Raw genomic sequence first — 27647 nt, forward strand, 5'->3', positions numbered from 1 at the left:
CTGCAGTACCTGGTACTGCTGAAGTATGTAGGCGTCGTGGCTGCTTCCCAGGAGATTGGCACACACCTGCAGGAAATGCTTTTGGTGGTCGTAGACCAGTTGAACATTGATTGAATGGAAGCCATTCCTGTTGATGGAGGTGGCTGGCTGCTCTGTAGGAGTCTTGATGGCCACATGCATGCAGTCTAGCACACCTTGTACCTGGGAGAATCCAGCAATGGCCCCGAAGCTGATGGCCCTCTCTGTCTGCCTATTATGGGCAGTCCAGGAACGCACATAGTTGACGGCCCTCTTGAACTGGGCATTGATTAACTCTTTGATGCAGCAGTGGGCTGCTGCCTGGGAGACCCCACACGTGCCCCCAGTGGATCCCTGGATAGAGCCAGATGCGTAAAGTTTGAGTGCCATGGTGAATGTCAGGGCCATTGGTATCGGGTGACCACTGAAGCTGATAGGTCGCAGCTCGTCCTACAGCATGGTGCAAAAGTTGGCCTCCCTGGAGAGCTGCAGTCTTCGCTAACACTGCCACTTGGACATTTGGAGGTAGCCGAGGCAAGTCCGGTACACTCTTTGGTGCTGGTAGGCTTTTCTTGTTGCTGTCTAGCTTCTGTCACTCACCGCTTGGGGCTACCCGGGTGGACGCAGCTGCCTCCTTCCGTCTACTTTCCTACTTCCGTTGGAGTGGCTGCACTGTGCCACGGAGATCCACAGACATGGTGTATGAGACCCATGCCAGCTGATCTGTAGCCCTCCAAAGCACTGACCTTGCAGAGATGAATTTGCCTTGGCATCTTTCCCTTTGCTACTCCACTTAGAATATGCACTAATGGTCCTCTGCCCACCCTTGCAGACAGTCCAGCAACCGATGCTATGTCCACCAGACCCTGTTAACCGAGACCAAGCCCACCTGTGCAGAGTCACCCGAGTCCAAGACTATCCTTGCAGACTGCGCAGCACTGCAGGCCGACAATGGCCTCCCCCCCCCCCCCCCACCCCCCCACCCACTTCCCTTGTCTAGTGCTGCCCATGGCTGCTTTCCCACGGCAGCACTGAGGCCTCACCTTTCAATGGCTGTGGATCAGAAGTCATGTGATCCTCAGCCGCTATTGACTTGATTCCAAACCGCCCATTGAATTGCGATCTATTCCATGCAAATGTATTACCACAAGCTGGTCACCAATTTAAATTGCAGTCCTGTTGGGTCGGGGCAACGATGCCGCCTTGGAGCTTTCCCATCCCTGAAAAATCCAAAACTGACGTCAATACGTTGGATTTCCGGGCAAGCGTATCTGTTGCTATTCTCCAGCTCCCCGCGACTCCATTCCCGCTCCTGCTGGCCTCAATAAATTCCGCCCTATGCCTATTCTGTCACACTGTTTTCCCAGCCTAACTGTCACACTAAAAGACAGCCATTTTCCATAGCATTTTCAGCACTATTTCTGACTGATTCCTACCATGATCACTTAGATTTTAGGCTCCTGGAAACTTGTATCTGATTGGCTGAGTTGACCGCTTGGTCCTCCATGCCACGACTTCCAGGTCCATTGAGGCTATTAATTGGCAATGCCACCACTGCTCTATTATGCTTCTGCTGCTGTTCATTTCTGTCATTGCCACCTGTTCTTCTTGCTGACATTACAAGCGGTCTAAGCTCATTGTTCAGGAAAAATATTTGCCAGTGGTGCTGTTGCCTCCAGAAGAGCCCAGGAAAACCACTTTTTGAAGCAATTGCCTACTCGTTTGGAGGCAGCAGGATTTACTTGATGGTGCTGCCATCAAAATCGGTGCTGTTCTTAGCAAGAGCATTGGAGTGTAAAGGTTATCATAAGGTTCAGATTAATTGCAACATTTTGCATAATATTTGCAATGTACACTCCCAGATAAAAGTGTATTCAGACAGTTGCCCATAACTATTTTTGTGAATTCTTATATTTGTGTTAATACTGTCTGCCTGCAGTTTAATTTAGTTTTATTAGTTTTATAATAAAATTGACTTGCTGGGCGGCAAACCCAATACAGGTACCGAGGTTGCATCCACAAGCAACATAACTTGAGGGCCAGTTTTACCAAATTGCATTCCTAGCACAGATTCTCTGCCGGAATCAATACCATGAATTGAGAGGGATGCTGCTTATAACTTTCTGTCCATCAATATTAGTGGGTGGAACCTTGTGGGGATTACTAGTATATGCTCTTGGCAGATGAAGCTCCATACTAGGAGTGTAAAAAATCATAAAATTGCCCATGTATTTCTGTTAATGTTTGACACACAGATTGTGGAATGATGGGTGTGTTATACAGGATTTATTACAATTTTTGTCACCAGGTGAATAAATAGTGTATCTACAGAAATGTTTAAAAGTTAGGAACCAATAAATGTATATTCGGTAAGACCAATGTGACAATTAATGTGTATATGTGCCCACCAGTATGAATTTACTTTTTTAATTGTTTTATTTTCATTTGTTTTTGATAATTTACAACAGTTAATCAGGCAAAGCAAAATTTTCAGCAGCTTAACTACTCTTGAGTAAATATCCTGCATGTTTTTTTAATGTAGGTTTTAAAGCAATCAAAGTAATTTTCAGTTATAAATTTGAACACCTACCTTGCACTTTCAGGAAATATATTGGCACAGATTTTCTGGTCATAATGACTGCAAAACTGTCAGCGCTCGCTCTCATTACAACGGTGAAGCAGACAGCAACTTCTGGCGTCCGCACGTGCTCAGTTAAATGTGGAAATTAGAAGTTGTTTCCTTGCTCCTCCGCAGATGCGCTGTTGATTTTTCCACAGACAGCAATCTTTAGAAATCACTTGAACTGATGTGAACGTCCTCTTTTATGCTATAATATTGTTGTTAAAAAAACCAAACAATTACACCTTTGTTGAGTGAGGTGCAACTGAGTTTTTAACCACATACTAAGTCATAATTGCTGCTGAAGAACCTCTCTAGCCCTGAATGTGGAATGTCAACGTTCTACATTATAATTCCATAGGTTTTAATATATCATAAAGATATTTCAGCTTCTACCTTATTCCCATGTACATGTTCCAATCTTTATTTTGCTCTCTCAAATTTATTTTAAAAAAGTGAATAGTCAGTGTATTTTACTTTCTGATTTGCTGTCTGTGAGAATTCTTCAATGTAATTGGCTGCTTAGGCGGCTCAATGACATCACTATTGCTGGACACCTGGAGATCCCCTATAGCTGGCGCCAGCATCTAACGAACATGGGAAAGGTGATCTTTGAGGGCAGCTTTCTTTGAGGTCAGTGATGAGCGCTGTCACTTTACCACTGACTGCAAAATCCGGGCCAATATGTAGCATAAATGTGACTGAGCAGTAGGATCTGTTATCCTAATAACCTGTTGTAACGCTAACCTTTTTACTGCTATCTATAGCTTGAACATTTAACAGCTTTTTGGTGTTCTCACAATAGTTGAGATTTGTTCTATTGCCCATCAGCTGCCCTGTTTAATTTTTAGTTGTATACACAATGTACTACATCTGATATGAATTGCACAACAAAAGTTGTCACATTTTATAGATTATAATAGATTGCATTGTTATTAAATTAATGTTTTATTTTTTAATCATCCTTTCCTTTTAATAGGGATCAGGAGACCTAAATGATAAAGTATTTTTTCGAGAGAGGATGAACTTGCTGTCCCAGCTCTCTGCAGCTCCAATCGATTACTTGTTTGAGGTAAATCTGAATGAATGATATTTATAACATTGACACAAATTAAAACCAGTTACTAGGTTTGAAGTGTTTGGACTGCAATGTCTTGTCTAATGGCTGTATGAATAGTAAATATGAAAATTATTAAATGCATAATGTGCCAATAACATGGTAGCTGTATAAAAATCTTTGTTGCGCAGATACCGTTTTTAAAGGTGATCAGAAATTTCACATTCAAAATGAATCTTTTGTGGCCAAAATTAGTTGCATTGTCTGCAGTGCAAAACCTGGGTACTTAAAAGTCTTAATGAAAAAGTTATATATTTATTTCCATATATTAAAGTAGTTGAAGGAACAAATTTCTCAGTTATGCATGATTGTAGCAGTTTCTTAACGGAGGGTTTTTAACTTGAACCCCATCTGATATGTGTGCTTAGAATTGAGGGTTTTTACACTGATTTATGTGGCCAAAACTTCCAGTATGAAGCCATTTATTTGTAAAATCATTGTAATGAACATTCTAATATGTTTCCTGGTAGAATAGGGCAGTACGAAAGGTTGGAATCGGCCTCCACCCATATTCCGGCTCTCTGAGCAGCTCGACTTGTCCCACTCCCCTGCCTTTTCCTTCGTAACCCTGCAAATTTTTTCTCTTCAGATAATTATCCAGTTCCCTTTTGATTGAATCTGCCTGCACCACACTCGTGGGCAGTGTATTCCGGATCCTAACCACTCGCTGTGTTTTTAAAGAAATTTTCCTCATGCCACCTTTTTTGGTTCTTTTGCCATTCACCTTCATTTGGTTCTTGGCCCATCCGCCAATGGGAACAGTTTCTCCCTATCTGTTCTGTCCAGACCTGTATCAAATCTCCTCTCAATCTTCTCCTCTAAGCAGAAGCTCCAGCTTCTCCAATCTATCCACATAACTGAAGACCCTCACTCCAAAACCATTCTTGTAAATCTTTTCTGCATCACCTCCAGTGCCTTTACGTCCTTCCTAAAATATGGTGACCAGAATTGGACACAATACTTCAGTTGAGGCCAAACTAGTTTCTTTCTAAAGGTTCACCATAACTTCCTTGCTTTTGTACTCTATGCCTCTATTTATATAGCCAGAATCCCATATGTCCTATCAACCACTTTCATAACCTGTTATGTCACCTTCAACAATTTGTGCATGTATACCCCCAGGTCTGTCTAATTCTGCATCCCCTTTAGAGTTGTATTTTTTTTTTTATTGCCTCCTCTCATTTTTCCTACCAAAATGTATCACTTCACACTTCTCTTCATTAAATTTCATTTGCCACTTGTCCACCCATTCATCCAGCCTGCCTATGTCCTCTTGAAGACTATCTCTATCCTCCTCACAGTTTGTAATACTTCCAAGTTTTGCTTCATCTACAAATTTTGAGATTGTGCCCTGCACACCCAAGTCTAGGTCATTAATAGAGCAAGAAAAGCAGTGGTCCTAATACTGATCCTTGGGGAACCTCACTGTATACCTTCTTCCAGTCTGAAAAACAGCTGTCCACCATTACTCTGTTTCCTGTCACTCAGCCAACTTCATATCTAAGTTGGCACTGTTCCGTTTATTCCATGGGCTTTAACTTTGCTGACAAGCCTGTTATGTGGCATTTCATCAAACACTTTTTGGAAGTGCACATCAACAGTGTTGCCCTCATTAACCCTCTCTGTTACCTCATCAAAAATGCAATCAAGTTAGTTAAACACGATTTTCTCTTAACAAATCCATGCTGCCTTTCTTCAATTAATCCACATTTGTCCAAGTGGCTGTTAATTTTCACCCAGATTATCGTTTCTAAAAGCATTCCCACCATTGAGGTTAAACTGACGGGCCTGTAGTTGCTGGGCTTATCCTTACAACTTTTTTTTTTCAAAAAAAAGGAGTGTAACACTTGCAATACTCCAGTCCTCTGGCACCACCCCTGTATCTGAGGACGATTGGAAGATTATGGCCAGTACCTCTGAAATTTCCACCTTACTTTCCTCGAATGCATTTGATCCAGTCCTGGTGACTTATCAACATTTAGTACAACCAGCCTTTCTAATACCTCCTCTTTGTAAATTTTTAGCCCATCCAATATCTCAACTACCTGCTCCTTTTTTTTTAAACTATGACTTTGGCAGCATTTCTTGGTAAACAAAGATGCAAAGTACTCATTTCGCACCTCAACAATGCCCTCTGACTCCATGTGTAAATCACCTTTTTGGTCCCTAATTGGCCCTACTCCACCATTTTTAATGACCTTTTTACTATTCATATGCCTATAGAATAATTTTGGTTTCCCTTTTATGTTAGCTGCCAGTCTCTTATCATACTCTCTCTTTGCTTCTCTTATTTTTTTTTTTCCCTTCCTCACTGAACTTTCTATGTTTAATCTGGTCCTTGCTTGTATTATCAACCTGACATCTGTCTTGCACACCCTTTTTCTGCTTCATCTTACTCTCTATCTCTTTCATCATCCAGGACGCTCTGGCTTTGTTTGTCTGACCTTTACCCCCTTGTGGGAATGTACCTCGACTGTACCCAAACTATTTTCTCTTTAAAGGCAGCCCATTGTTCCATTACAGCTTTCCCTGCAAATGTTTGATTCCAATTTTTTTAGTTTATTGCTATCCACAAGTACATTAAGACTCATCCTGTGGTGTTGATGTTTCATTGTGTATGTGATTTTCACACAATGAGTGTTTGTTTATTTTAAAGTGCCATTTGGATTAGGTGTTAAGCTGAGGCTAGGTATTTCCCCAAAGGGAGCAAAGCAACACCAAGCAACAATGTATATGACACCTTTTTAATGTAGCAAAATGCCCCAAGGCACTTTGAAAAACGTAAGGCAAACAATTGATGCCCAGCCAGAAAAGGAAGGATTAGAAGGCCTTGCTCACAAACTAGCAAAAGTCTAGAAGCAAGCTGACTAGCTGTCTTTTTTCCACCAGAGTATGGTATATTGCATTCTTTGGAAAAGGAGGGGAGAGAGGGGATGGTATGAAAAAAATGGGAAATTCCCTCCTTCCATACCCTTTACAAAGTGTCTGATTTTGTGCTTATTTCTTGCAGCACATTGCCGCTGGTAATCAGGTGGAAGTGGAAGCATTGTTAAGTCAAGGTGAAACTGATGAAGACAGTGTTCGAAAGATGTGCCATCCCCTCTGTTTCTGTGATAGCTGCGAGAAACTTGTGTCAGGGTAAGGTGATGATTATGTAACTAAAGAAGCTGACTGATATATGGTCAACATAATGGTATGTCTAATTGGAAAAAATGTAAATTTACAGGTGGCCTATATGCTTGGCTAGGTATGACATGTAGACATATGGTGACAAATTTCTTGACACAACCTGATGATAAAATGTGAATATCAATCCTTCAATGACCATGGCTTTGGTAAATCTAATTTGTGTGTCAGTTTCAAGAATGTGATGTAAGACTGCAAGATGCCCTTTGTTTTTATAGGGAGCTTGATTGCTTGTGAGGTCACTGCAAGTTGACCCATCTTTTCGCTCCAGTGGGGCAATCTGGGTGGAGCCTGTTGCCAGAAAAGGATTCTAGAGTAAATTAAAAACAGAAAATGCTGGAAATACTCAGCAGGTTAGGCAGCATCTGCAGAGAGAGAAACAGAGTTAACGTTTCAGTTCGATGACCTTTTGCCAGAGTACTGATGAAACTGGCATGCATGAACAAAGTCTTTTCCAGATACCTTTGTTCTGGTGAGGATTGTAATTTAACACAGGAGAGGAGAATGCATCCTTTTTGCAGCTAGCTGTGGCTGTTGTAATAACCCACAAGTTAGCAAGGAATTCATTCTCCAACTGGTAGGCTTAATAGGCACAGGTATAGATCTACAAGAATTGGGTCCAATCACTTGCATGTGGTCACAGGATATCAATGGTTCATTTCAGTTTTGTTGTGCTTTGAAAACACCATGAATGTCAGTGACTTAACCCATTAGGACCCTTATGCATAAGTAGGACCCTTGAATTCTCACTGTTTCAACTGAATCTGAGAGTTGTGTTATGAAAGTGCTTCCATTTTTTTGTTAATTTATTTTGACGACTTGGGTTTTAAAACTGAAAAGGATTCCCTAGTAGTTGGACTTCGTTTTTTTTTTAAAGAGGTAATTGGAAGATCTTTTGGACTTGGTTTGTAAACAATCCTTACTGAAGTTACCTGTCTTCAAGTAAGTACCCAGCAGGGGCTTTTTGACCTGGGGAAGATGTTTACAGAGAAGCGACAGGTCAGGTTTTACAGGGGTTAGGAGGTTTGACTCATGAGAGATTGTTTCGGTTACGCTTTGGACAGTGTTTTTGAAAGGAGTTTGAAAATCAACCTGCCAAGGACAAAACCCCAGCTCAGCCTTTTCCATTTCTTTGAAAAACCTGCCAGCTTCTCCATCTCTGTGAAAAAACCCTGCATATTCAGTGTGATAACCAAAACCCTTTGATGCTGCATTCCCCCTGAAAGGCTTGCCAGAAACCCCTGTTGCCGCTTTTCCTCTGGAAAGTCTGCCAAACTGATCTTCAGTGTCACCTGAAAAGAACTTTTCTAGGAAGATCCCAGTGACCGCCTCTATGCATATTTGGGATGCCAGACCATAAGGGACAACCGACCTCTTTCCATATTTTTTATTCAAGAATTAGCAACTATTTGGCCAAAGTGTTTTTTTTGTAACAACCCTCTGCAGAGAGAGAATTTCTGTATTTTTTTTTAAAGTGAGAGTTTGTGTGGGGAATTTAAAAAAGGAATTTTCATGTTTCAATCTGTGTGTTAATGCTTTGCTTCGTTACAGGATAAATCTTGTTTTGATAATAAATGGATAATTTTGTTTGTTGAAGAAAACTGGTTGGTGTATTTTATTCTGGGATAAAGAGTAGAGTATATGATTAACTGCGTAGGGAACTGGGTAAATATTTAAATATATGTTGTGACCTGTGGAGAAGTGGAACTAGAAAAAAGAGTGCACTCCTTCCACCTTGGTCATAACAGTTGCCACCAAAGTGTGTGGGTCCTAGTCTGTGTTTGTACCAACAACTTGAACTCGTCATTGTATTCTCCAGAAAGTACTTGGGGTTCCTGCTCATACAGAGAATGCTGAGAAGGACACTGAGGGTTGCTGTGGGCTTATCCAAAGAAGATCCAAGCCAGGGATGGTGGCTGGAGGGTAGGAGGCAGAGGAATAGTGAAGAGTTGGTGTAGGGATTAGAGGGGAGAAATGTAAAGTGGCGTGACCGGGTTATAGGAAGGGGAGGAGACAGGTCTAAATGGTCCAAAAGGGAATATAAGAAATGGGAAAAATGAGAGTCATGGGCTTAAGTCTGGAATAGCAGCGGAAATGCTAGAACAAGACTATTAGTAGCTGAAAAGGTAAATCTATACTGCTGGAAGAGCCTTGCTGCTGTTAACAAATGGGTGAAAGGGATGCTAAAAAACCAGAATTTGAAATGGGTTTAGTTATAGTGTTTAATTCTCAGGCAAAAGCATTGATCAGTTGATCCATTAGTGTGCTCTAGTCAAAATCTGGTGAGGTGGAGTGAGCGAGCTGTTTCAGCAAAGCTAAAGCCGAGGCAAGGTATAGTCCAGTCTTCATTCTTTCCAAGGTGGTTGTGTACAGGAACAAAAAGGAAATTTAGGAGCTGAACACAAAGGAGTGTTTAAAGTCTGTGGAGCATGTCCAACCTGCAGATGTGAGCGTGCACGCACATCCTCCTGGAAATTTCACAATTAAAAGGACAAATTTTTTTTCTGTATATAAACCAGTAAACTGATTTAAAAAAAATGTACATAGTTATTTGTGTTAGTGGATCGGGTTTCTGACAACTTTCCTATTTTGTAGACGGATGAATGACCCATCTATTGTCACTCCATGTTCCAGAGATGACCGGGGTTATACACCGTTACATGTAGCTGCTTTCTGTGGTAAGCATTGTATTTATGCTGTGATTAGACTTGTACAGATGGGTAACTTGTATCTTTTTTTAATCCTTAGATTTGAAATTAATCTTAATTTAAGCATTAAATTGTGTAGTGAACTATATAAATGGCACGTTATTAATTCGGCACTCAGTTTTGGTGAAAGGTTTTTCTAAATTATTATTTAACGAAAATATTTTATCCTCCAGGTCAAGCATCATTAATTGACATGTTGGTGTCAAAGGGAGGTGCAGTTAATGCTACAGACTATCATGGGTCCACCCCACTTCACCTATGCTGTCAGAAAGGGTATCAAAATGTGACTGTAAGTAAATCAGATCAAGAAGTTTCAAGACATTACAGCCTTTCTGCTTTTATTGTTTTAAGTAAATGCAGTACAAGTGACTTTGTTACTTGTGCAATTTTTAAGCTTTTGAAAGGGAAATTAATTGGCTATGAAGCCACTGTATGGTCATTGTGTAATACAGTGAATGAACATGAGGGATAATGCCACACTTCTAATTGTAAGCTGTATTCGCAGGACATGTGGGTCAGGTAGTCTGTGCTACTATGTTGTAACCCCATCCCCAACCCACAGACGGGAGTAAGAAATTAACCGCAGATTGTATGTAAAAGTCAAAATACCATATTAATATCTTAAGTGCTGATAGCTTTTAATACTCTTTTTAATATATAGTTGCTTCTTCTGGACTACAAGGCCAGCACTGAAGTGCAAGATAATAATGGAAATAGTCCACTTCATTTGGCTTGCATGCATGGTCACGAAGATGTAAGTTTGAATAAAAGTTTAATTCTGTTCAATTTGTAGTTGCTTTACATAACCATAGTTACAAACTCTACTCCAGGAAGTTCACCTCAACTATCTGCCTCCACTACACTTTCCGCACCACAGCGTTCCATATTAGCCCCATCTCCCCCTCTGTCCTCCCTCTTTTCCCACCTACAATTGCTTCCTTCTACCTTCCCATCAAGGTTTTGACTTTACAATGATCTCCTCTCAGCCTAATACTTAAAAATATCAACAACTACCACTGTGCTAATTGGAATAGACTCAGAACATACTTAGCAGCTCAAGATTGGGCATCCATGTGGTGCTGTGGGCTGTCAGCAGCAGCAAAGTATTCAACTACAATCTGTGACCTCCTGGCCTGGTATATCCCTCACTCTAGCATTACCATCAAGCCAAGGGACCAACCCTGGTTCAATGAGGAGTGCGGGAGAGAAGCAGTACCAGGTGTACCTAAAAATGAGGTGCCAACCTGGTGAAGCTGCAACACAAGACTGCTTGCATGCTAAACAGTGGAAGCAGAATGCTGTAGACAGAGCTAAGCAATCCCACAACCTAGGGATCAGATCAAAGCTCTGCAGACTTGCCACATCCAGTCGTGAATGGTGGTGGACAATTACATAACTAACTGGAGGAGGGGGCTCCAAAAAATCCCCATCCTCAATCTTGGGGGAGCAAAAGACAAGGCTGAAGCATTTGCAGTCATCTGCAGCCAAAAGTGCCGAGTGGATGATCCATCTCTGCCTTTTCCTGAAGTCCCCACCATCATAGATGATCGTCTTCAGACAATTTGATTCACTCCACGTGATATCAAAAAATGGTTGAAGGCACAGGATACAGCAAAAGTTGTGGGCCCTGACAACATCCCGGCTGTAGCACTGAAGACTTGTGCTCCAGAACTAGCTGTGACCTTAGCCAAGCTGTTCCAGTGCATTTACAACACTGGCATTTACCTGACAATGTGGAAAATTGCCCAGGTATGTCCTGATCACAAGAAGCAGGACAAATACTATCTGGACAATTTCTGCCCCATTAGTTTACTATCAATCTTCAGCAAAGTGATGGAAGGTATTATCGACAGTGCTATCAAGCGGCACTTACTCAGCAACAACCTGCTCATCGATGCTCAGTTTGGGTTCCACCAGGGCCATTCATCTCCAGACCTCATTACTGCCTTGGTCCAAACATGGATAAAAGAGCTGAATCCCAGAGGTGAGGTGAGAGTGATTTCCCTTGACATCAAGGCACCAGTTGAGTGAGGCATTCAGGAGCCCTAGCAAAATTGAAGTCAATGGGAGTTGGGGGGGGGGGGGGCAAAACTCCCCACCGGTTGGAGTCATAGCTAGCCCAAAAGAAGATAGTTGTGGTTGTTGGAGGCCAATCAACTCAGCTCCAGGACATTCCTGCAGGAGTTCTTCAGGGTAGTGAGCTAGGTCCAGTCATCTTCAGCTGCTTCATCAATGACTTTTCCTTCAATGTAAGGCCAGAAGTGGAGATGTTTGCAGAAAATTGCACAGTGTTCAGTACCATTCACAATTCTTCAGATACTGAAGCAGTCACTGCCCGCATACAGCAAGACCTGAACAACATTGAGGCTTGGGCTGATAAGTGGCAAGTGATCGTTGTGCCAGGTAATGACTATCTCCAACAAGAGAGAATCTAACCATATCCCCTTGACATTCAATTGTGTTACCATTGCTAACTCTCCCACCATCAGCATCCTGGGGGTTACCATTGACCAGAAACCTAACTGGATGTGCCATATAAACACTGTGGCAACAGGAGCATGTCAGAGGCTTGGAATTCTGCATCGAGTAACTCGCCTCCCCAAAGCCTGTCCGCCATCTACAAGGCACAAGTGAGAAGTGTGATGAATTATTCTCCACTTGCCTGGATGAGTGCAGTTCCAACAACACTCAAGAAGCTCAACACCATCCAAGACAAAGCAACCTGCTTAATCGGCATCCTATCCACCACCTTAAACATTCACTCTCTCCACCACTGGCACACAGTGGCTGCAGTGTGTAGCATCTACAAGATGCACTGCAAGGCTCCTTCGTCAGCACCTTCCAAACCCGTGACTTCTAGCTAGAAGGACAAGGGCAGCAGATGTATGGGAACACCATCACCTGCAAGTCCCCACCCAAGCCACTCACCATCCTGACTTGGAAATAGATCACCGTTCCTTCATAGTCACTGGGTCAAAATCCTGGAACTACCTCCCAAACAGTACTGCAGGAGTACCTACACAGTATGGTCGAGCGGTTCAAGAAGGCGGCTTACCACCATCTTCTCGAGGGCAATTAGGGAATGGTAATAAATGCTGGCCTTGCCAGCGACACCCACGTACCAAGAAGGAATAAGAAAAAAAAATTGTAGCTTGCGTTTAAAAAATGTTTTAAACATCCTACACTGTAATGGTGACTACATTTCAAAACTACTTCATTGGCTGTAAAGTGCTTTGGGACATCCTGAGGTCATGAAAGACATTATATAAAATGCTTTTTCTTTTCAAAGCACTTCAGAGATGAAATCAAGTAATGGAGACTGAGCCAAAGGATGGTTGGTCAAAAGCTTTGTCAAAGCGGTAGATTTTAAGGAGGGCCTTATGGGGGAAGGGGGTGGAGGGATTTAAGGAAGAAATCTCAGAGCTGTGGGGCCCAGGCAGCTGAAGGCAGAAATTTCAATGGTGGAGCAAAAGGCAGGGAGGGTCAGAGGAATGAACATCTGGTTGAGTGGGAAACTGTAGGCTTGGAGGAAATTTTAGAGATAGGGAGGTAGCGAGATGGTGATCAAGAGATTTAAACGTGAATTGAAGCATTCTAACTTTGGTGGACAAGGAGACATCAGGCTGGATTTTACCAAGCCTGTGATATCGGGTTCCGTGGTGGCCCCCCACCGCTGGGCAACGGGACCTGCATCTACATATTCAAATCAATACAGCGCGGCGCAGTGGTTAGCACCGCAGCCTCACAGCTCCAGCGACCCAGGTTCCGTTCTGGGTACTGCCTGTGCAGAGTTTGCAAGTTCTCCCTGTGACCGAATGGGTTTCCGTCGGGTGCTCCAGTTTCCTCCCACAGCCAAAGACTTGCAGGTTAATAGATGAATTGGCCATTGTAAATTGCCCCTAGTGTAGTTAGGTGGTAGGAGAATGGTGGGGATATGGCAGGGAATATGGGATTAGTGTCGGATTAGTGGTTGTTGGTGGGCCGGTGGGCCGAAGGGCCTGTTTCAATGCTGTATCTCTAAAATTAAAAAATACAATGAATACATTAGCACAAACTTGCCTTCAATCTTCCGGGCTCATCAGGATCCTCAGTGCAGCGGCCAGCATTGCCCCACCTTCAATTTCCCCATCCGGGGAAAGCCGGCATGACACTGGTGGGGAGGGGGGGAGGAGTTGAGATTTTCAGTGCGGGTGGGGGTGGGGCGCGTGGTGGGCGTTGGGATACGGGGTCAAATAAACGTAATGGGTCCAGGGGATGGTGGGAAGGGATGAACTTTAAACTTTACGCAATCGGTGGTGGAGGGGTGCAGAGATAGTCCGATTTAAAAAGTAAGTGTTTTGAGGGGTGGGGGGGGGGGGAAGGGAAAATAGTTAATGTAGTTGTTGGGGGCTGGGAAAGGGGCATTAGAAACTTATTTGATTACATTTTGGGAGGGTGTATCTTTAACTATGTGTCCTGGCCTGTCGGAAGACCTTACACAAATCAACGATTCTCGGAAGACCGCCATCATTAACAACGAGCTCAGTAGACTCAATGTAGACATTGCAGCACTTCAGGAGACATGCCTCCCCGCGAGTGGATCTCTAGCAGAGCAAGACTACACCTTCTTCTGGCAGGGCAGGGATCCTGAGGAACCAAGACAGCATGGAGTGGGCTTCGCCATCAGAAACTCCTTGCTCAGCATGGTAGAGCCTCCCTCAAATGGCTCGGAACGCATACTGTCCATCTGACTGCTCACCACCTCTGGTCCAGTACACCTACTCAGCATCTATGCTCCAACACTCTGCTCCCCTCCTGAAGCTAAAGACCAGTTCTACGAGCAACTCCATAACATCATTAGCAGCATCCCCAACACCGAACACCTATTCCTGCTGGGGGACTTTAATGGGGCCGACCATGACTCATGGCCCTCCTGCCTTGGGCGCAATGGTGTTGGAAGGATGAATGAGAACGGGCAGAGACTGCTTGAGTTGTGTACCTATCATAACCTCTGCATCACCAACTCGTTCTTTCACACTAAACCCTGTCACCAGGTTTCATGGAGGCACCCAAGATCGCGTCGTTGGCACCAGCTAGACCTCATTGTCACAAGGCGAGCCGCCTTAAACAGTGTTCAAATCACACGCAGCTTCCACAGTGCAGACTGCGACACCGACCACTCCCTGGTGTGCAGCAAGGTTAGACTCAGACCAAAGAAGTTGCATCATTCCAAGCAGAAGGGCCACCCGCGCATCAACACTAGCAGAATTTCTCACCCACAGCTGTTACAAAAATTTCTAAATTCACTTGTAACAGCCCTTCAAAACACTCCCATAGAGGATGCTGAGACCAAGTGGGCCCACATCAGAGACGCCATCTATGAGTCAGCTTTGACCACCTACGGCAAATGTGCGAAGAGAAATGCAGACTGGTTTCAATCTCATAATGAAGAGCTGGAACCTGTCATAGCCGCTAAGCGCATTGCACTGTTGAACTACAAGAAAGCCCCCAGCGATTTAACATCCGCAGCACTTAAAGCAGCCAGAAGCACTGCACAAAGAACAGCCAGGCGCTGCGCAGACGACTACTGGCAACACCTATGCAGTCATATTCAGCTGGCCTCAGACACCGGAAACATCAGAGGAATGTGTGATGGCATGAAGAGAGCTCTTGGGCCAACCATCAAGAAGATCGCCCCCCTCAAATCTAAATCAGGGGACATACTCACTGACCAACACAAACAAATGGACCGCTGGGTTGAGCACTACCTAGAACTGTACTCCAGGGAGAATGCTGTCACTGAGACTGCCCTCAATGCAGCCCAGCCTCGACCAGTCATGGATGAGCTGGACATACAGCCAACCAAATCAGAACTCAGTGATGCCATTGATTCTCTAGCCAGCAGAAAAGCCCTTAGGAAGGACAGCATTACCCCTGAAATAATCAAGAGTGCCAAGCCTGCTATACTCTCAGCACTACATGAACTGCTATGCCTGTGCTGGGACGAGGGAGCAGTACCCCAGGACATGCGCGATGCCAATATCATCACCCTCTATAAAAACAAAGGTGACCGCGGTGACTGCAACAACTACCGTGGAATCTCCCTGCTCAGCATAGTGGGGAAAGTCTTTGCTCGAGTCGCTCTGAACAGGCTCCAGAAGCTGGCTGAGCGCGTCTACCCTGAGGCATAGTGTGGCTTTCGTGCAGAGAGATCGACCGTTGACATGCTGTTCTCCCTTCGTCAGATACAGGAGAAATGCCGTGAACAACAGATGTCCCTCTACATTGCTTTCATTGATCTCACCAAAGCCTTTGACCTCGTCAGCAGACGTGGTCTCTTCAGACTACTAGAAAAGATTGGATGCCCACCAAAGCTACTAAGTATCATCACCTCATTCCATGACAATATGAAAGGCACAATTCAACATGGTGGCTCCTCCTCAGAGCCCTTTCCTATCCTGAGTGGCATGAAACAGGACTGTGTTCTCGCACCCACACTTTTTGGGATTTTCTTCTCCCTGCTGCTTTCACATGCGTTCAAGTCCTCTGAAGAAGGAATTTTCCTCCACACAAGATCAGGGGGCAGGTTGTTCAACCTTGCCCGTCTAAGAGCGAAGTCCAAAGTACGGAAAGTCCTCATCAGGGAACTCCTCTTTGCTGACGATGCTGCTTTAACATCTCACACTGAAGAGTGCCTGCAGAGTCTCATCGACAGGTTTGCGTCTGCCTGCAATGAATTTGGCCTAACCATCAGCCTCAAGAAAACAAACATCATGGGGCAGGATGTCAGAAATGCTCCATTCATCAATATTGGTGACCACGCTCTGGAAGTTGTTCAAGAGTTCACCTACCTAGGCTCAACTATCACCAGTAACCTGTCTCTAGATGCAGAAATCAACAAGCGCATGGGAAAGGCTTCCACTGCTATGTCCAGACTGGCCAAGAGAGTGTGGGAAAATGGCGCACTGACACGGAACACAAAAGTCCGAGTGTATCAGGCCTGTGTCCTCAGTACCTTGCTCTATGGCAGCGAGGCCTGGACAACGTATGTCAGCCAAGAGCGACGTCTCAATTCATTCCATCTTCGCTGCCTCCGGAGAATACTTGGCATCAGGTGGCAGGACCGTATCTCCAACACAGAAATCCTCGAGGCGGCCAACATCCCCAGCTTGTACACACTACTGAGTCAGCGGCGCTTGAGATGGCTTGGCCATGTGAGCCGCATGGAAGATGGCAGGATCCCCAAAGACACATTGTACAGCGAGCTCGCCACTGGTATCAGACCCACCGGCCGTCCATGTCTCCGCTATAAAGACGTCTGCAAACGCGACATGAAATCCTGTGACATTGATCACAAGTCGTGGGAGTCAGTTGCCAGCGTTCGCCAGAGCTGGCAGGCAGCCATAAAGACGGGGCTAAAATGTGGCGAGTCGAAGAGACTTAGTAGTTGGCAGGAAAAAAGACAGAGGCGCAAGGGGAGAGCCAACTGTGCGACAGCCCCGACAAACAAATTTCTCTGCAGCACCTGTGGAAAAGCCTGTCACTCCAGAATTGGCCTATATAGCCACTCCAGGCGCTGCTTCACAAACCACTGACCACCTCCAGGCGCGTATCCATTGTCTCTCGAGATAAGGAGGCCCAAAAGAAGAAAAAATCTTTAAAAATGTAAATATGCTAGCAGGGCTGGTTGCACTTTGACAATGGCACCTGCGCATAGGCAGCTGATGCCATTGCTGGTGATGGACAGCCTGCCCCCTCCACGTGATTGGGGGGTGCGGGCCACTCTGGCTATTTAAATGAGCCATCGCACGGCCCGTGCGTGTGGGCCATTTTTTGAGCTCGCTGCCGAGATCTGTGGCTGGCTCTTAAAATCCAGCCCATCATCTCCATTTTTGTTTCCTTGGGCAATGTTTCCACTCCTTTTTTCAAATTGCAGTCATCAATTCCATTCTTTTAAAAGCCTCCCACAACCCAACCCCTCCCCCATGCACCCCTCTCTCCTACCACCGCTCCCCGATACCAATTTCTTCAAACTGGTAGTCATTCCATCCAGAACATTAAGACCACGCTGGTCAGTCACCAATGATATCCTGTCTATGATGCCTATCTACTTTGCCACCTCCTCATCCTCTACTGCTGAGGCTTTTGACATGATTGAGAAATAATCACATATGAATCTCAACTTTGAAGAGGCAGGTTGAAAGACACTTTAGATTTAACTAAATTTATTAATTTATTTAGAGATACAGCACTGAAACAGGCCCTTCGGCCCACCGAGTCTGTGCCGACCAACAACCACCCATTTATACGAACCCTACAGTAATCCCATATTCCCTACCGCCTACCTACACTAGGGGCAATTTCCAATGGCCAATTTACCTATCACCTGCAAGTCTTTGACAGTGGGAGGAAACCGGAGCACCCGGCGAAAACCCACGTGGTCACAGGGAGAACTTGCGAACTCCGCACAGGCAGTACCCAGATTCGAACCCAGGTCCCTGGAGCTGTGAGGCTGCGGTGCTAACCACTGCGCCACCCATTAATTTAGAGGGTAATTAATATATAGAATGGACTGCTAAGGGAGCTAGTGGGAGCTGATTACATTAGAAAATTTGAGAAAGGACAGGATAAATGCATAGTGGAAAAATTCCCGTAGAGGATTATGAGGTATTATGGCCTTTTCCAATCCCCTATGTTCCTTTGTTCCATTCTGCTCCACTGCTTCTCTTTTCATGGCTTTTACCTTTCTCAAAGTTATTAATACACCTCTAATGGCTTCTTCTCCTGTTCCCAGTCGCCTTCTGTGACTTGACTCCCCTCCTGTGACTTGACTCCCCTCCTCATATCCCTTATCTGTTTCTTATAGGTACTAATTATGCCATAGTTATTCGGCTAATGCATAACAAAAAAGGTTGAGATGCATCAGAAGTGGCACATCAAGTTTGATCTGTGTAGTGAATATTTTTTCAGTGTAGGTCCTGATCTAAAACTTTGTTAAATACAGGATATAATTGATTTGTATCAGTGCCAGAATTACAGATTAATTGGTTTTAATGACCTCAGTGGGTATAACAGGAAAATGGATGTCTGACTGAGAAGAGAGCTGCATCTGATTAATGGAACCAGAGTGGGTTTGCCAAAATAAAAAACATTGGTCAAGGGTGATGTTTAAAAATGTCATGTAGCACCAATAAACTTCAGTATACCTGATGTCAACGCCAGACACCTCAACCTTTTCCCCCCTCCTCCCCCCACCCTCCCACATTTTCTCCTCTTGCCACCTTTTTTTTCCCCGGAAACTGGTGTTTCTTGCTGAATTCTGTTGGCATGTTGCCCAGGTGACCATTGCTCATATGAGCCTAACTAGTGAGATCAAAAGCAGGAATTCTGGCTGATGGCATTGAGCTTTACATCGGCACTTCCTCACCACTGTCCTGGCAGAGATCAGCTAACTCAGCATAGACTAGGGACATGGAAATTTACTGGCTTGTGTGATGGTCTAGTGCATAGTCAATATAGACCTGCAAATTGAACAGCTATAATGCTAACCCAAAGAGTAGTTGAGAAGAGCATGAGAATGAAAAACAAATTCAGCAGACCAAACCTATGTCCTCTTGCTGGTCTGCTAAGTGATGGTGCAGTATTTCTACCTAGTCCTTAGATATAGATATGACAGCACAAGTTACAAGAAGTGTAATCATTCTCTAAAAGGTATCAAACCCAATAGTTGAATAGGTCAGTTTACATTTGCTCTTTTCCTGAAGTTAGTTTTTACTTATAATTTTGTACTTTACAATAACATTGAATAATAAGAACACAGATTTTGAAAGTGATTTGAAATGCTATTTAAGCAGCATATTTGCGTAAATTTCTATTTCAATTTTCTTTCTACCTTCTCCCATTGTTTTCCAACATCATTGCTCGTTAACTCCCTCTTTATATGGATGTAAAGGGTCAGGATTTAAATATGGCCCAGACGGATAAATCAAGATCTCCTCACTAAGAAAAAAGGGAAATAACTAGCATTTATATAGCAGGACATCCCAAACCACTTTTAGCCAAAGCAGTATTTTTGAAGTATAGTCACTGCTGTAATGTAGGAAACACATCAGTCAGTGTGATGAGGGAAATCAATTGAAAATTAGGGAAATTTTCTATGATTGTTAAATAAATACTGTCTGCTCTGTTGAGAACATAGTAACCACTTTGCTTGATCAGTTTTTAAATTTTTTATTGAGGTGATCGTGCATAAATATTCAGATGGGATAAAAGTTAAAAGCAAAGATGTAAATTTACAATGTTTGTTGTTTCAGTGGAACTTAATAGTTTTATTTTTATTCTTTGCAGTGTGTCAAAGCTCTGGTGTATTACCATTTAAATACCTGTAAATTAAACATGACAAATGACAAAGGTGATACACCTCTCCACATTGCAGCTCGATGGGGTTATGATGGCATCATTCAGGTTCTGCTGGAGAATGGTGCTAATAATGAAATTCAGAACAAAATGAAAGAAACACCTTTGCAATGTGCACTTAATTCTAAGGTAGTATAGGCTAAACTGTATATTAATTCATGTATTGATGCTGCGTGACATTAGACAAGATGCTTGTATTGCATGATCAGTATGTTTGTCAGTGCAAACTAATTTAGGAGAAATAGTTTTCCTCCCACATCCAAAGACTTGCAGGTGATAGGTAAATTGGCCGTTGTAAATTGCCCCTAGTGTAGGGAGGTGATAGGAAATATGGGATTACTGTAGGGTTAGTATAAATGGGTGGTTGTTGGTCGGCACAAACTCGGTGGGCCGAAGGGCCTGTTTCGGTGCTGTATCTCTAAATAAAAAAAATAAATAAAAAAATACGGAAAGTGATGAATGGGAAAAGGCTGAATTTTATTTACGTTTCAATGTTGAAAATTAGGTTGTAGCATCTATCTTAGTATTATTATTAGTATTATGGTTATTTGCTTAAATCACACTTGCCATTAGAAAGAACTGCTCCAGTAATCAATTATATATTGTAGACACAAAGATTGACTTTTATCTTTTGCAGTCTATTTAATCTCTCCTCACAAATATGTAGGGAAGGGATGGAATGATTTATCTTTATTGCGCATTTGAGAATCAACTTTTCAGAAATATCTTAAACACTTCAGCAGGTTTTAACTAAAACTAATCTGACTATTCATCAGGTACCAGATTATCTTTCGGCACTTGGGAACTACATACTCGTGCATCCAAAAAGCTAACTTACCAACTCAGTAACAAAAAAAAAAAAATTGTTATCTAAGGGTGTGTGTGAAATTTTTCTCCCTTGGATTGAATTCTCTTCATAAAATGGCATACTAGTTTAATTTTATTCTTCAAGTCTAACTGTTGTAAAATTTCTTTACAAAATATGGAAGCATGATGGTCATTGTCTGACAAATCTTTAAAGTTGAATCTTTAACATTATTAGGTAGCTAACCAGGACATAGTACGATGTGATGGAGAGATGTAGATGTGAATGTTGTGTTCGTTGGGAACTGCAATCTATTGGGATTGTGCCAAAAGAAGGCCTGGTGCTTCCCTGCGGGCTGGGAAAATGGGGAGAAGTTTCATCATGTAGCTCTTTGCTAAGAGTAGACTTGATGTTGGCAGTTTGGTAAGAAAACTCTTTTGACCACAGCATGTGTGCAGCTTTAGAGAGGTTATAAACATATGGTGAGGATTGAAGGAAACATTCCTGAAATTCAAAGATAAATTGGAAAGAAGGAAAATGAGGTGAATAGCTGGGAGGAACATTATACAATATGGTGTAGCTGATTCATGTTGACGTTTTGACTTGAGTTGTAAAATATTAAAAATTTTGCTTTTTGTGCCTAAGCATTTATATCTACACACTAAATGTGACCATATTGTCAGCTGTTGATAAACTGTGTGCAAAAATGATGATCTTTACCCTTACAGATATTAGATTTGCTGGAAATTACCGACATTGCCAATGACAGACGACAGAGCATGCCAGAGGTAACTATCATTGTCAAGTTGTCTATCTTTTTAACTTTAAAGAAAGAGCAAGTTTAAAACAATTGAGTATATCTTGTGGGCTCGCACATATAAATACATCTATCCACACACAATTATATTTTTGTTGTCTTTAGTTCTCGTCCTATTTTCTGAAGCCTTCAATTTAAATTTCGGATCAGATTTTAGTAACTTCTCAAATTCTTTTTTCAAATTGAATAACTTATGGTAGCTTAATCATTGCTTTCTGTAGTCTGTTGGTAGATCTACTCAGCCTTCCACTGATGCTGGTAGTCAGAAATCATCATCTATTTCCACTATATCCTCCGTATCGGTTGAGATGAAGCACAAAGAAGAGAAAGGCAAATACAAAGAGGTGAAAGCTATTTCATTGCTGACAATTTTCCCACATATACTGAGGTCTCTTCAACTAAAGGTTCCCTAAACAACTTGCACTGCTTTGTTTTAGCAGCATATAGACCATATGAAAGTGAACACTACTTTCCATATAGTTGTAAAGGAAACAAGGTGCATAATGGAAAAATAATGAAATACCAAGTTTATTTGGAACCTACACAGGTAGATGGACTAATTATTTCACTGTCCCAAGTTGTATACTGCACAAACAAAATTAAATTGATAGATTATTGATAACCTTTATATCAATTCGATATCTCGCCACGGTGTGCTTTGAAGTCTGTGGCCCTCCGAAACGGAAGTGACTCCGCTGAGCCCCGGCCATATTTCGTGCGGGGGCTCATTTAAATGGAGGGGGCGGAGCGGCCACCCCTGATGTCGTAGAGGCGGCGGCCACTCCGTCCCCAGCACTGGCATCCGGTGCCACTGTGCCAGCACCATTTTTAAAGGGCTTCAAGCCCTTAGCAAAAATTTGAATTTTTAAAGATAAATGATTGCTAATTTGTTTTTAAAAAATAATAAAAAGCTGGAGGCCCTTTCCCAACATCCCAATGGTGGTTTTATAGGCCAATAAGACAAACAATAAATTTATTCCCACCCTGAACTTCCGCACCCCCCCCCCCCCCCCCCCCAACCTCATCACATTTACCCTGCATCCCCACAGCCAATGAAAAAGGTTTTCCCCACCTCCCCCTTCCCGCCCTGAATTTCAGTCCTCCCCCCTCCCCACCAGTGTCTCGCCTCGGAACACGGGGTTCCAAAGGCACGCAAGTTGCGGCTGGCAGCTGTAAAATCGGCGTGGGACAGCCGCTGGGACAAGGTAAGTTTGATTTGCATCTTGCCTTAATTAATTTTAATATTTAAATGACGGCCCCGCCTGGGGCTGCACCAAGGCCTCGCCGCCGCCGGTAAAATGGGACGGGGTCTTCTCGGTGTTGGGGGAGGGGAGGGGATGGGGGGGGGGGGGGGGCGCAGGTGGTGATGGCAGGCTGCTCCCACAAGTACTTTTACGGCTCCCCCGCCACGACCCCCGACTTCGAGGGGCTGGTAAAATTCAGCCCCTCATCTCAGAAATATTAGGGCCAGAGATACTACCATGTTTTCACTTTGTGCTGCTACCTCAGTTTTTTTTTTAATGGCAAAACTAGTTAAACTCTTCAGTGTTATTTCCTCTCTTTCCTTCCTGGTTTTGTACTTCTGCATCATTTGTACAAAAGGTCATTTTAAAAATCACAAATATACTGAGCAAATGCTGTACATGTTCTCAACTTTGCTTTGGGAGGAATAATGAGGCGAGTTTTGAAGCACTTTACAAGTCTGTAATGGTTCCATTAGAGTAAAATTAATTTTATTAACTATAATTCTTGGTAAGATGGGCCATAGTTTTTTGGGGAATAGGCCAGGGATAGGAAGGTTGATGGGGCATGATTCAACTGAAAGTACTATCCACGGCTCACGAAGGCAATTGTTTACAGAAATATTTAATTCCAGAAGTATAGAATTCAAAAATAGTGAAGCTGTCCTAAACCTGTATAGGACCCTGGTCAGGCCACACTTCGAGTACTGGGAGGAATTTTATCCTGGCGGCGGGATCTCGACGTCCAGAGGAACTGATGCCAAGATCCCGGTGTCACCTCTTCTGCGCAAGGCCTGCCGAATTTAGTACCAATGAGGAACTTAAGTGGACAGAGGCGGGCCTTCCACGGGATCAAGGACCCCGTTGCCGGAGGTCCCGTCCTTGCAGAGCTGCCAGTCAATTAAAGACCGGCAGCTGCAGTGCCACTGCTGCACCTACCGGAGGCCGAGCAGCGTTGCTGAAACCATGCCTCAGGTAGGTCAGGGCAGGGTGGGGTTGCAGGGAAGGGGGTCGACAGTAAAGGCAGGGGGGGTGGCCCTTCCAGATGTTGGGTCCCTCGTTCAGGCACAAAGTGCCTTTTAATGAGGGAGCCCACTGCATGATTAATTGCAGCTGCGGCAGGAAGAGGCCCTTAATTGGGGGTTAATTGCCCAGTTAAGGATCTCAATTGTTGGCGGGTAGGAAGGCAGTTCACGGGCCTTCCCGCCCTGGACTAAATTTTGGCAATGACGGGATGGTGTTGGGAACCCCCGCCACCATCCCACCTGATTTTATGCTCTCTCCACCTCCAAACCTGCAGCAGGGGAGAAGCATAAAATTCCCCCCTGAGCTCCATGCTGCAAAAAGAGATAAAGGCACTGGGATTTGCAAGGATGGTATCAGAACTGAGAAATTACAGCTATCTGTAAAGAGTGAACTGGTTAGGGTTTTTTCTTTACAAAAGGGAAGACTTAGAGGAGTCCTGATAGAGGCCTTTAAAATGATGAATGGGTTGGACAGGGTAAATATGGAGAGAATGTTTCCACTTGTGGGAGAATCCAAAACTAGGGGGCAGAAAGACCAAGTTAGTTACTAACAAGTCCAATAGGAAAATAAGGAAATGTTCTTTACTCAGAAAGTGGTTAGAATGTGGAACTCGCTACCACAGGAAGTGGTTGAGGCAATTAGCTTAGATGCTTTCAAACGGAAACTAGACGAGTAAATTGGAGAAAAGTGAAGAGAAAGATGTGCTAAAAGACTGAGATGAAGTCGGCATAATAGGAGGAGACTCATGTGGCGTATAAACACCAGCACTGAACAATTGGGCCACATGGTCTGTTTCTGTGCTGTATGTTCTGTTGTTCTACACATATAAGTACGCAAAAACTCCTGGTTTTAATACAGGTCATGTTTTCATTCATCCATTATATAATTTGAACTGGTTTTAATTTCTGTCCAGAGGACAGTGACATTTAAAATAAAATCCAAAATTGGAGGTAAATATTGAATTGTAGCACTGATTTTGCCCAAATTCCACTATCAGTGACTTGGGTAGCTGATATAGATATTTACTCTCATTCAATATTAACCTTAAAAATCTCTAGAAATTCTGTCTGGTCGATGGAAAGGGTGTTCACTCTCTCTCTTTGAGTCTATACTGCAAGCTTTAATGGCGATATTCTGAAACACTTGAATGTAGTTGATCTAGGTATTAAAAACTGGCATAAAAGCAAAACACTGCCGATGCTGGAAATCAGAAATAAAAACAAAAAGTGCTGAAAAATACTCAGCAGGTCTGGCAGCATCTGTGGAGAGAGAGAAGCAAAGTTAATGTTTCAGGTCAGTGACCTTTCATCAGAATTGGCAAACATTAGAAATGTGATAGGTTTTAAGCAAATAAAGTGGGGGTGGGACAAAAGAGAACAAAAGGGAAGGTGTTGATGGGATATAGGGTCACAGAGAATAACTGACAAGGATGTCATGGGGCAAAGGGTGTGTTAATAGTGTGGTGAAAGACAAAGTGATCATGCAGTGAGGGTGTTAAGTGACAGAATAATGAAAGCCCTAGCCAAAAGCACAAACATGAACAAAAAGTGGGCGGCACATGGTAAAACATTGAATGATGAAACCAACTAAAATTAAATAAAAATTAAAAATAAAAATAAAAAAGTCAGAGGGGGTGGGGGGGAGTGGGGGTGCAGTCATGCTCTGAAATTATTGAACTCAGCAGTCCAGTAGGCTATAGCATGCCTAATCTGTAAATGAGGTGCTGTTCCTCAAGCTTGCGTTGATGTTCACTGGAACTTGCTCTTTTACCTCCTCTCTCTTCACTAGCCAAGGCCCCAAACACTCTTTTCATGTGAAGCAGCAATTTGCTTGTATTTCTTTCAATTTAGTGTACTCTATTCGTTGCTCACAATGCGGTCTCCTCTACATTGGGGAGACCAAACGCAGATTGGATGACCGCTTTGCAGAACATCTCTGCTCAGTCCATAAACATGACCCGACCTTCCTGTCGCTTGCCGTTTCAACACACACCCCTGCTCTCATGCCCACATATCTATCCTGGGTTTGCTGCAGTGTTCCAGTGAACATCAACGCAAGCTCAAATAACAGCATCTCATTTACTGATTAGACATGCTGCAGCCCACTGGACTGAACAATAATTTCAGAGCATGACTGCCCCCCTTCCCCACTTTTTTATTTTTTATTTTCACTTCTTAATATTTTTTATTTCATTTTATTTTGGTTTGTTTCATCATTCAATTTTTTTTACCATGTGCATGCCCACTTTTTGTTCATGTTTGTGCTTTTGGCTAGGGCATTCATTATTCTGTCATTTACACCCTCTCTGCACTAACGCTTTGTCTTTCACCACACTATTAACATACTCTTTGCCTTTGCTCCATGACTTCCTTGTCAGCTATTCTCTGTGACCCTCTATCCTATCATCACCTTCCCTTTTGTTCTTTTTTGTCCCACCCCCACTTTATTTACTGAAAACCTATTATATTTCTAACCTTTGCCAGTTCTGATGAAAGGTCACTGACCTGAAGCATTAACTTTGCTTCTCTCTCTCCACAGATGCTGCCAGACCTGCTGAGTATCTTCTTGCACTTTTTGCTTTTATTAAAAACTGGTGTTTACTATCTGGAAATATTGAAACTTGTACAGAAATATAACTGAATTTCATTGTGGTTGGAGATGTTTGTTCCACAAGATTAATTTTTACTGTTTTTCTTCATTTTGTCAACCATAGTTTAATTGGTAGCACTCCTGCCTCTGAGTCACAAGGTTCTGGGTTCAAGTCCCACTTCAGAACTTGAGCATAACAATCTAGGCTGACACTCCAGTGCAGTACTGAGGGAGTGCTGCACTGTTGGAGGTGCCATCTTTCGGAGGAGATGTTAACAAGAGGCTCTGTCTGCCCCCTCAGGTGGATGTAAAAGATCCCATGACACTATTTCGAAGAAGGGTAGGGGTGTTATCCCCAGCATCCTGGCCAATATGTAGCCCTCAATCATCATCACAAAAAAACAGATTATCTGTCATTATCACATCACTGTGGGAGCTTGTTGTGTACCAAATGGCTGCTGCATTTTCTACAACAGTGACTGCACTTCAAAGGTACTTCAATGGCTGTAAAGTACTTTGAGATATCTGGTGTTTGTGAAAAGTGCTGTATAAATGTAAGGCTTTTATTTTAAACGTACAGCATGTGCAGACTTCAAAAAATCTTACAGCATAGGAAATAATCTATTAATGCCTAAGGATGCTATTTACAAGGGAAAAAATCATACGTTTCAATGATATGGCTGATAAATGTAAAATTAAGTATTTTACCCTTAAGAAAACTGCCAACAAAATGTTTTATCAGAAAATTGAAAATAAAATGTGGCAACACAAAGTAAGAATAATGGTTTAATGTTTAATCTATGTTTTATTTATATTTTTGAATAGCAAAGCCTTCATGACAAACCTGCATACATTTTAAGAAATAGATTATTTTAAATCCTGAATGTGTAATTTGTCCACCTTTTGTGTAATCTTTGACCAGATTACTGAACTGCTACAAGGCATTGTACTGAAACAAATAATCCATTTTCATTCATTTATTTTTAACAGAAGGAGCTTAGTTTGTTATTTTATTGCAGGTGGAAAAATTATTGCGAGCTGTAGCTGATGGAGATGTAGAAATGGTAAGTACAGTACTGTCAGCTGAAACTGGACCTTTTTAAAATTATTTGGATGGATGTATGT

General features: G+C 42.9%; 1 protein-coding gene across 1 annotated transcript in view; it reads left to right on the plus strand.

Annotated features, from left to right (window-relative positions):
* ankrd27 (ankyrin repeat domain 27 (VPS9 domain)) overlaps positions 1 to 27647 on the plus strand; it is a 113624-nt gene that overhangs the window by 46794 nt on the left and 39183 nt on the right. The window contains 9 exon segments of the mRNA XM_068049317.1: positions 3618 to 3710; positions 6766 to 6893; positions 9537 to 9619; positions 9823 to 9938; positions 10311 to 10403; positions 19976 to 20173; positions 21578 to 21637; positions 21888 to 22010; positions 27542 to 27586. Coding sequence (XP_067905418.1) covers positions 3618 to 3710; positions 6766 to 6893; positions 9537 to 9619; positions 9823 to 9938; positions 10311 to 10403; positions 19976 to 20173; positions 21578 to 21637; positions 21888 to 22010; positions 27542 to 27586 — 939 coding nt within the window.

Source organism: Heterodontus francisci, chromosome 17, assembly GCF_036365525.1.
Source record: "Heterodontus francisci isolate sHetFra1 chromosome 17, sHetFra1.hap1, whole genome shotgun sequence".
Classification (NCBI taxonomy): domain Eukaryota; kingdom Metazoa; phylum Chordata; class Chondrichthyes; order Heterodontiformes; family Heterodontidae; genus Heterodontus; species Heterodontus francisci.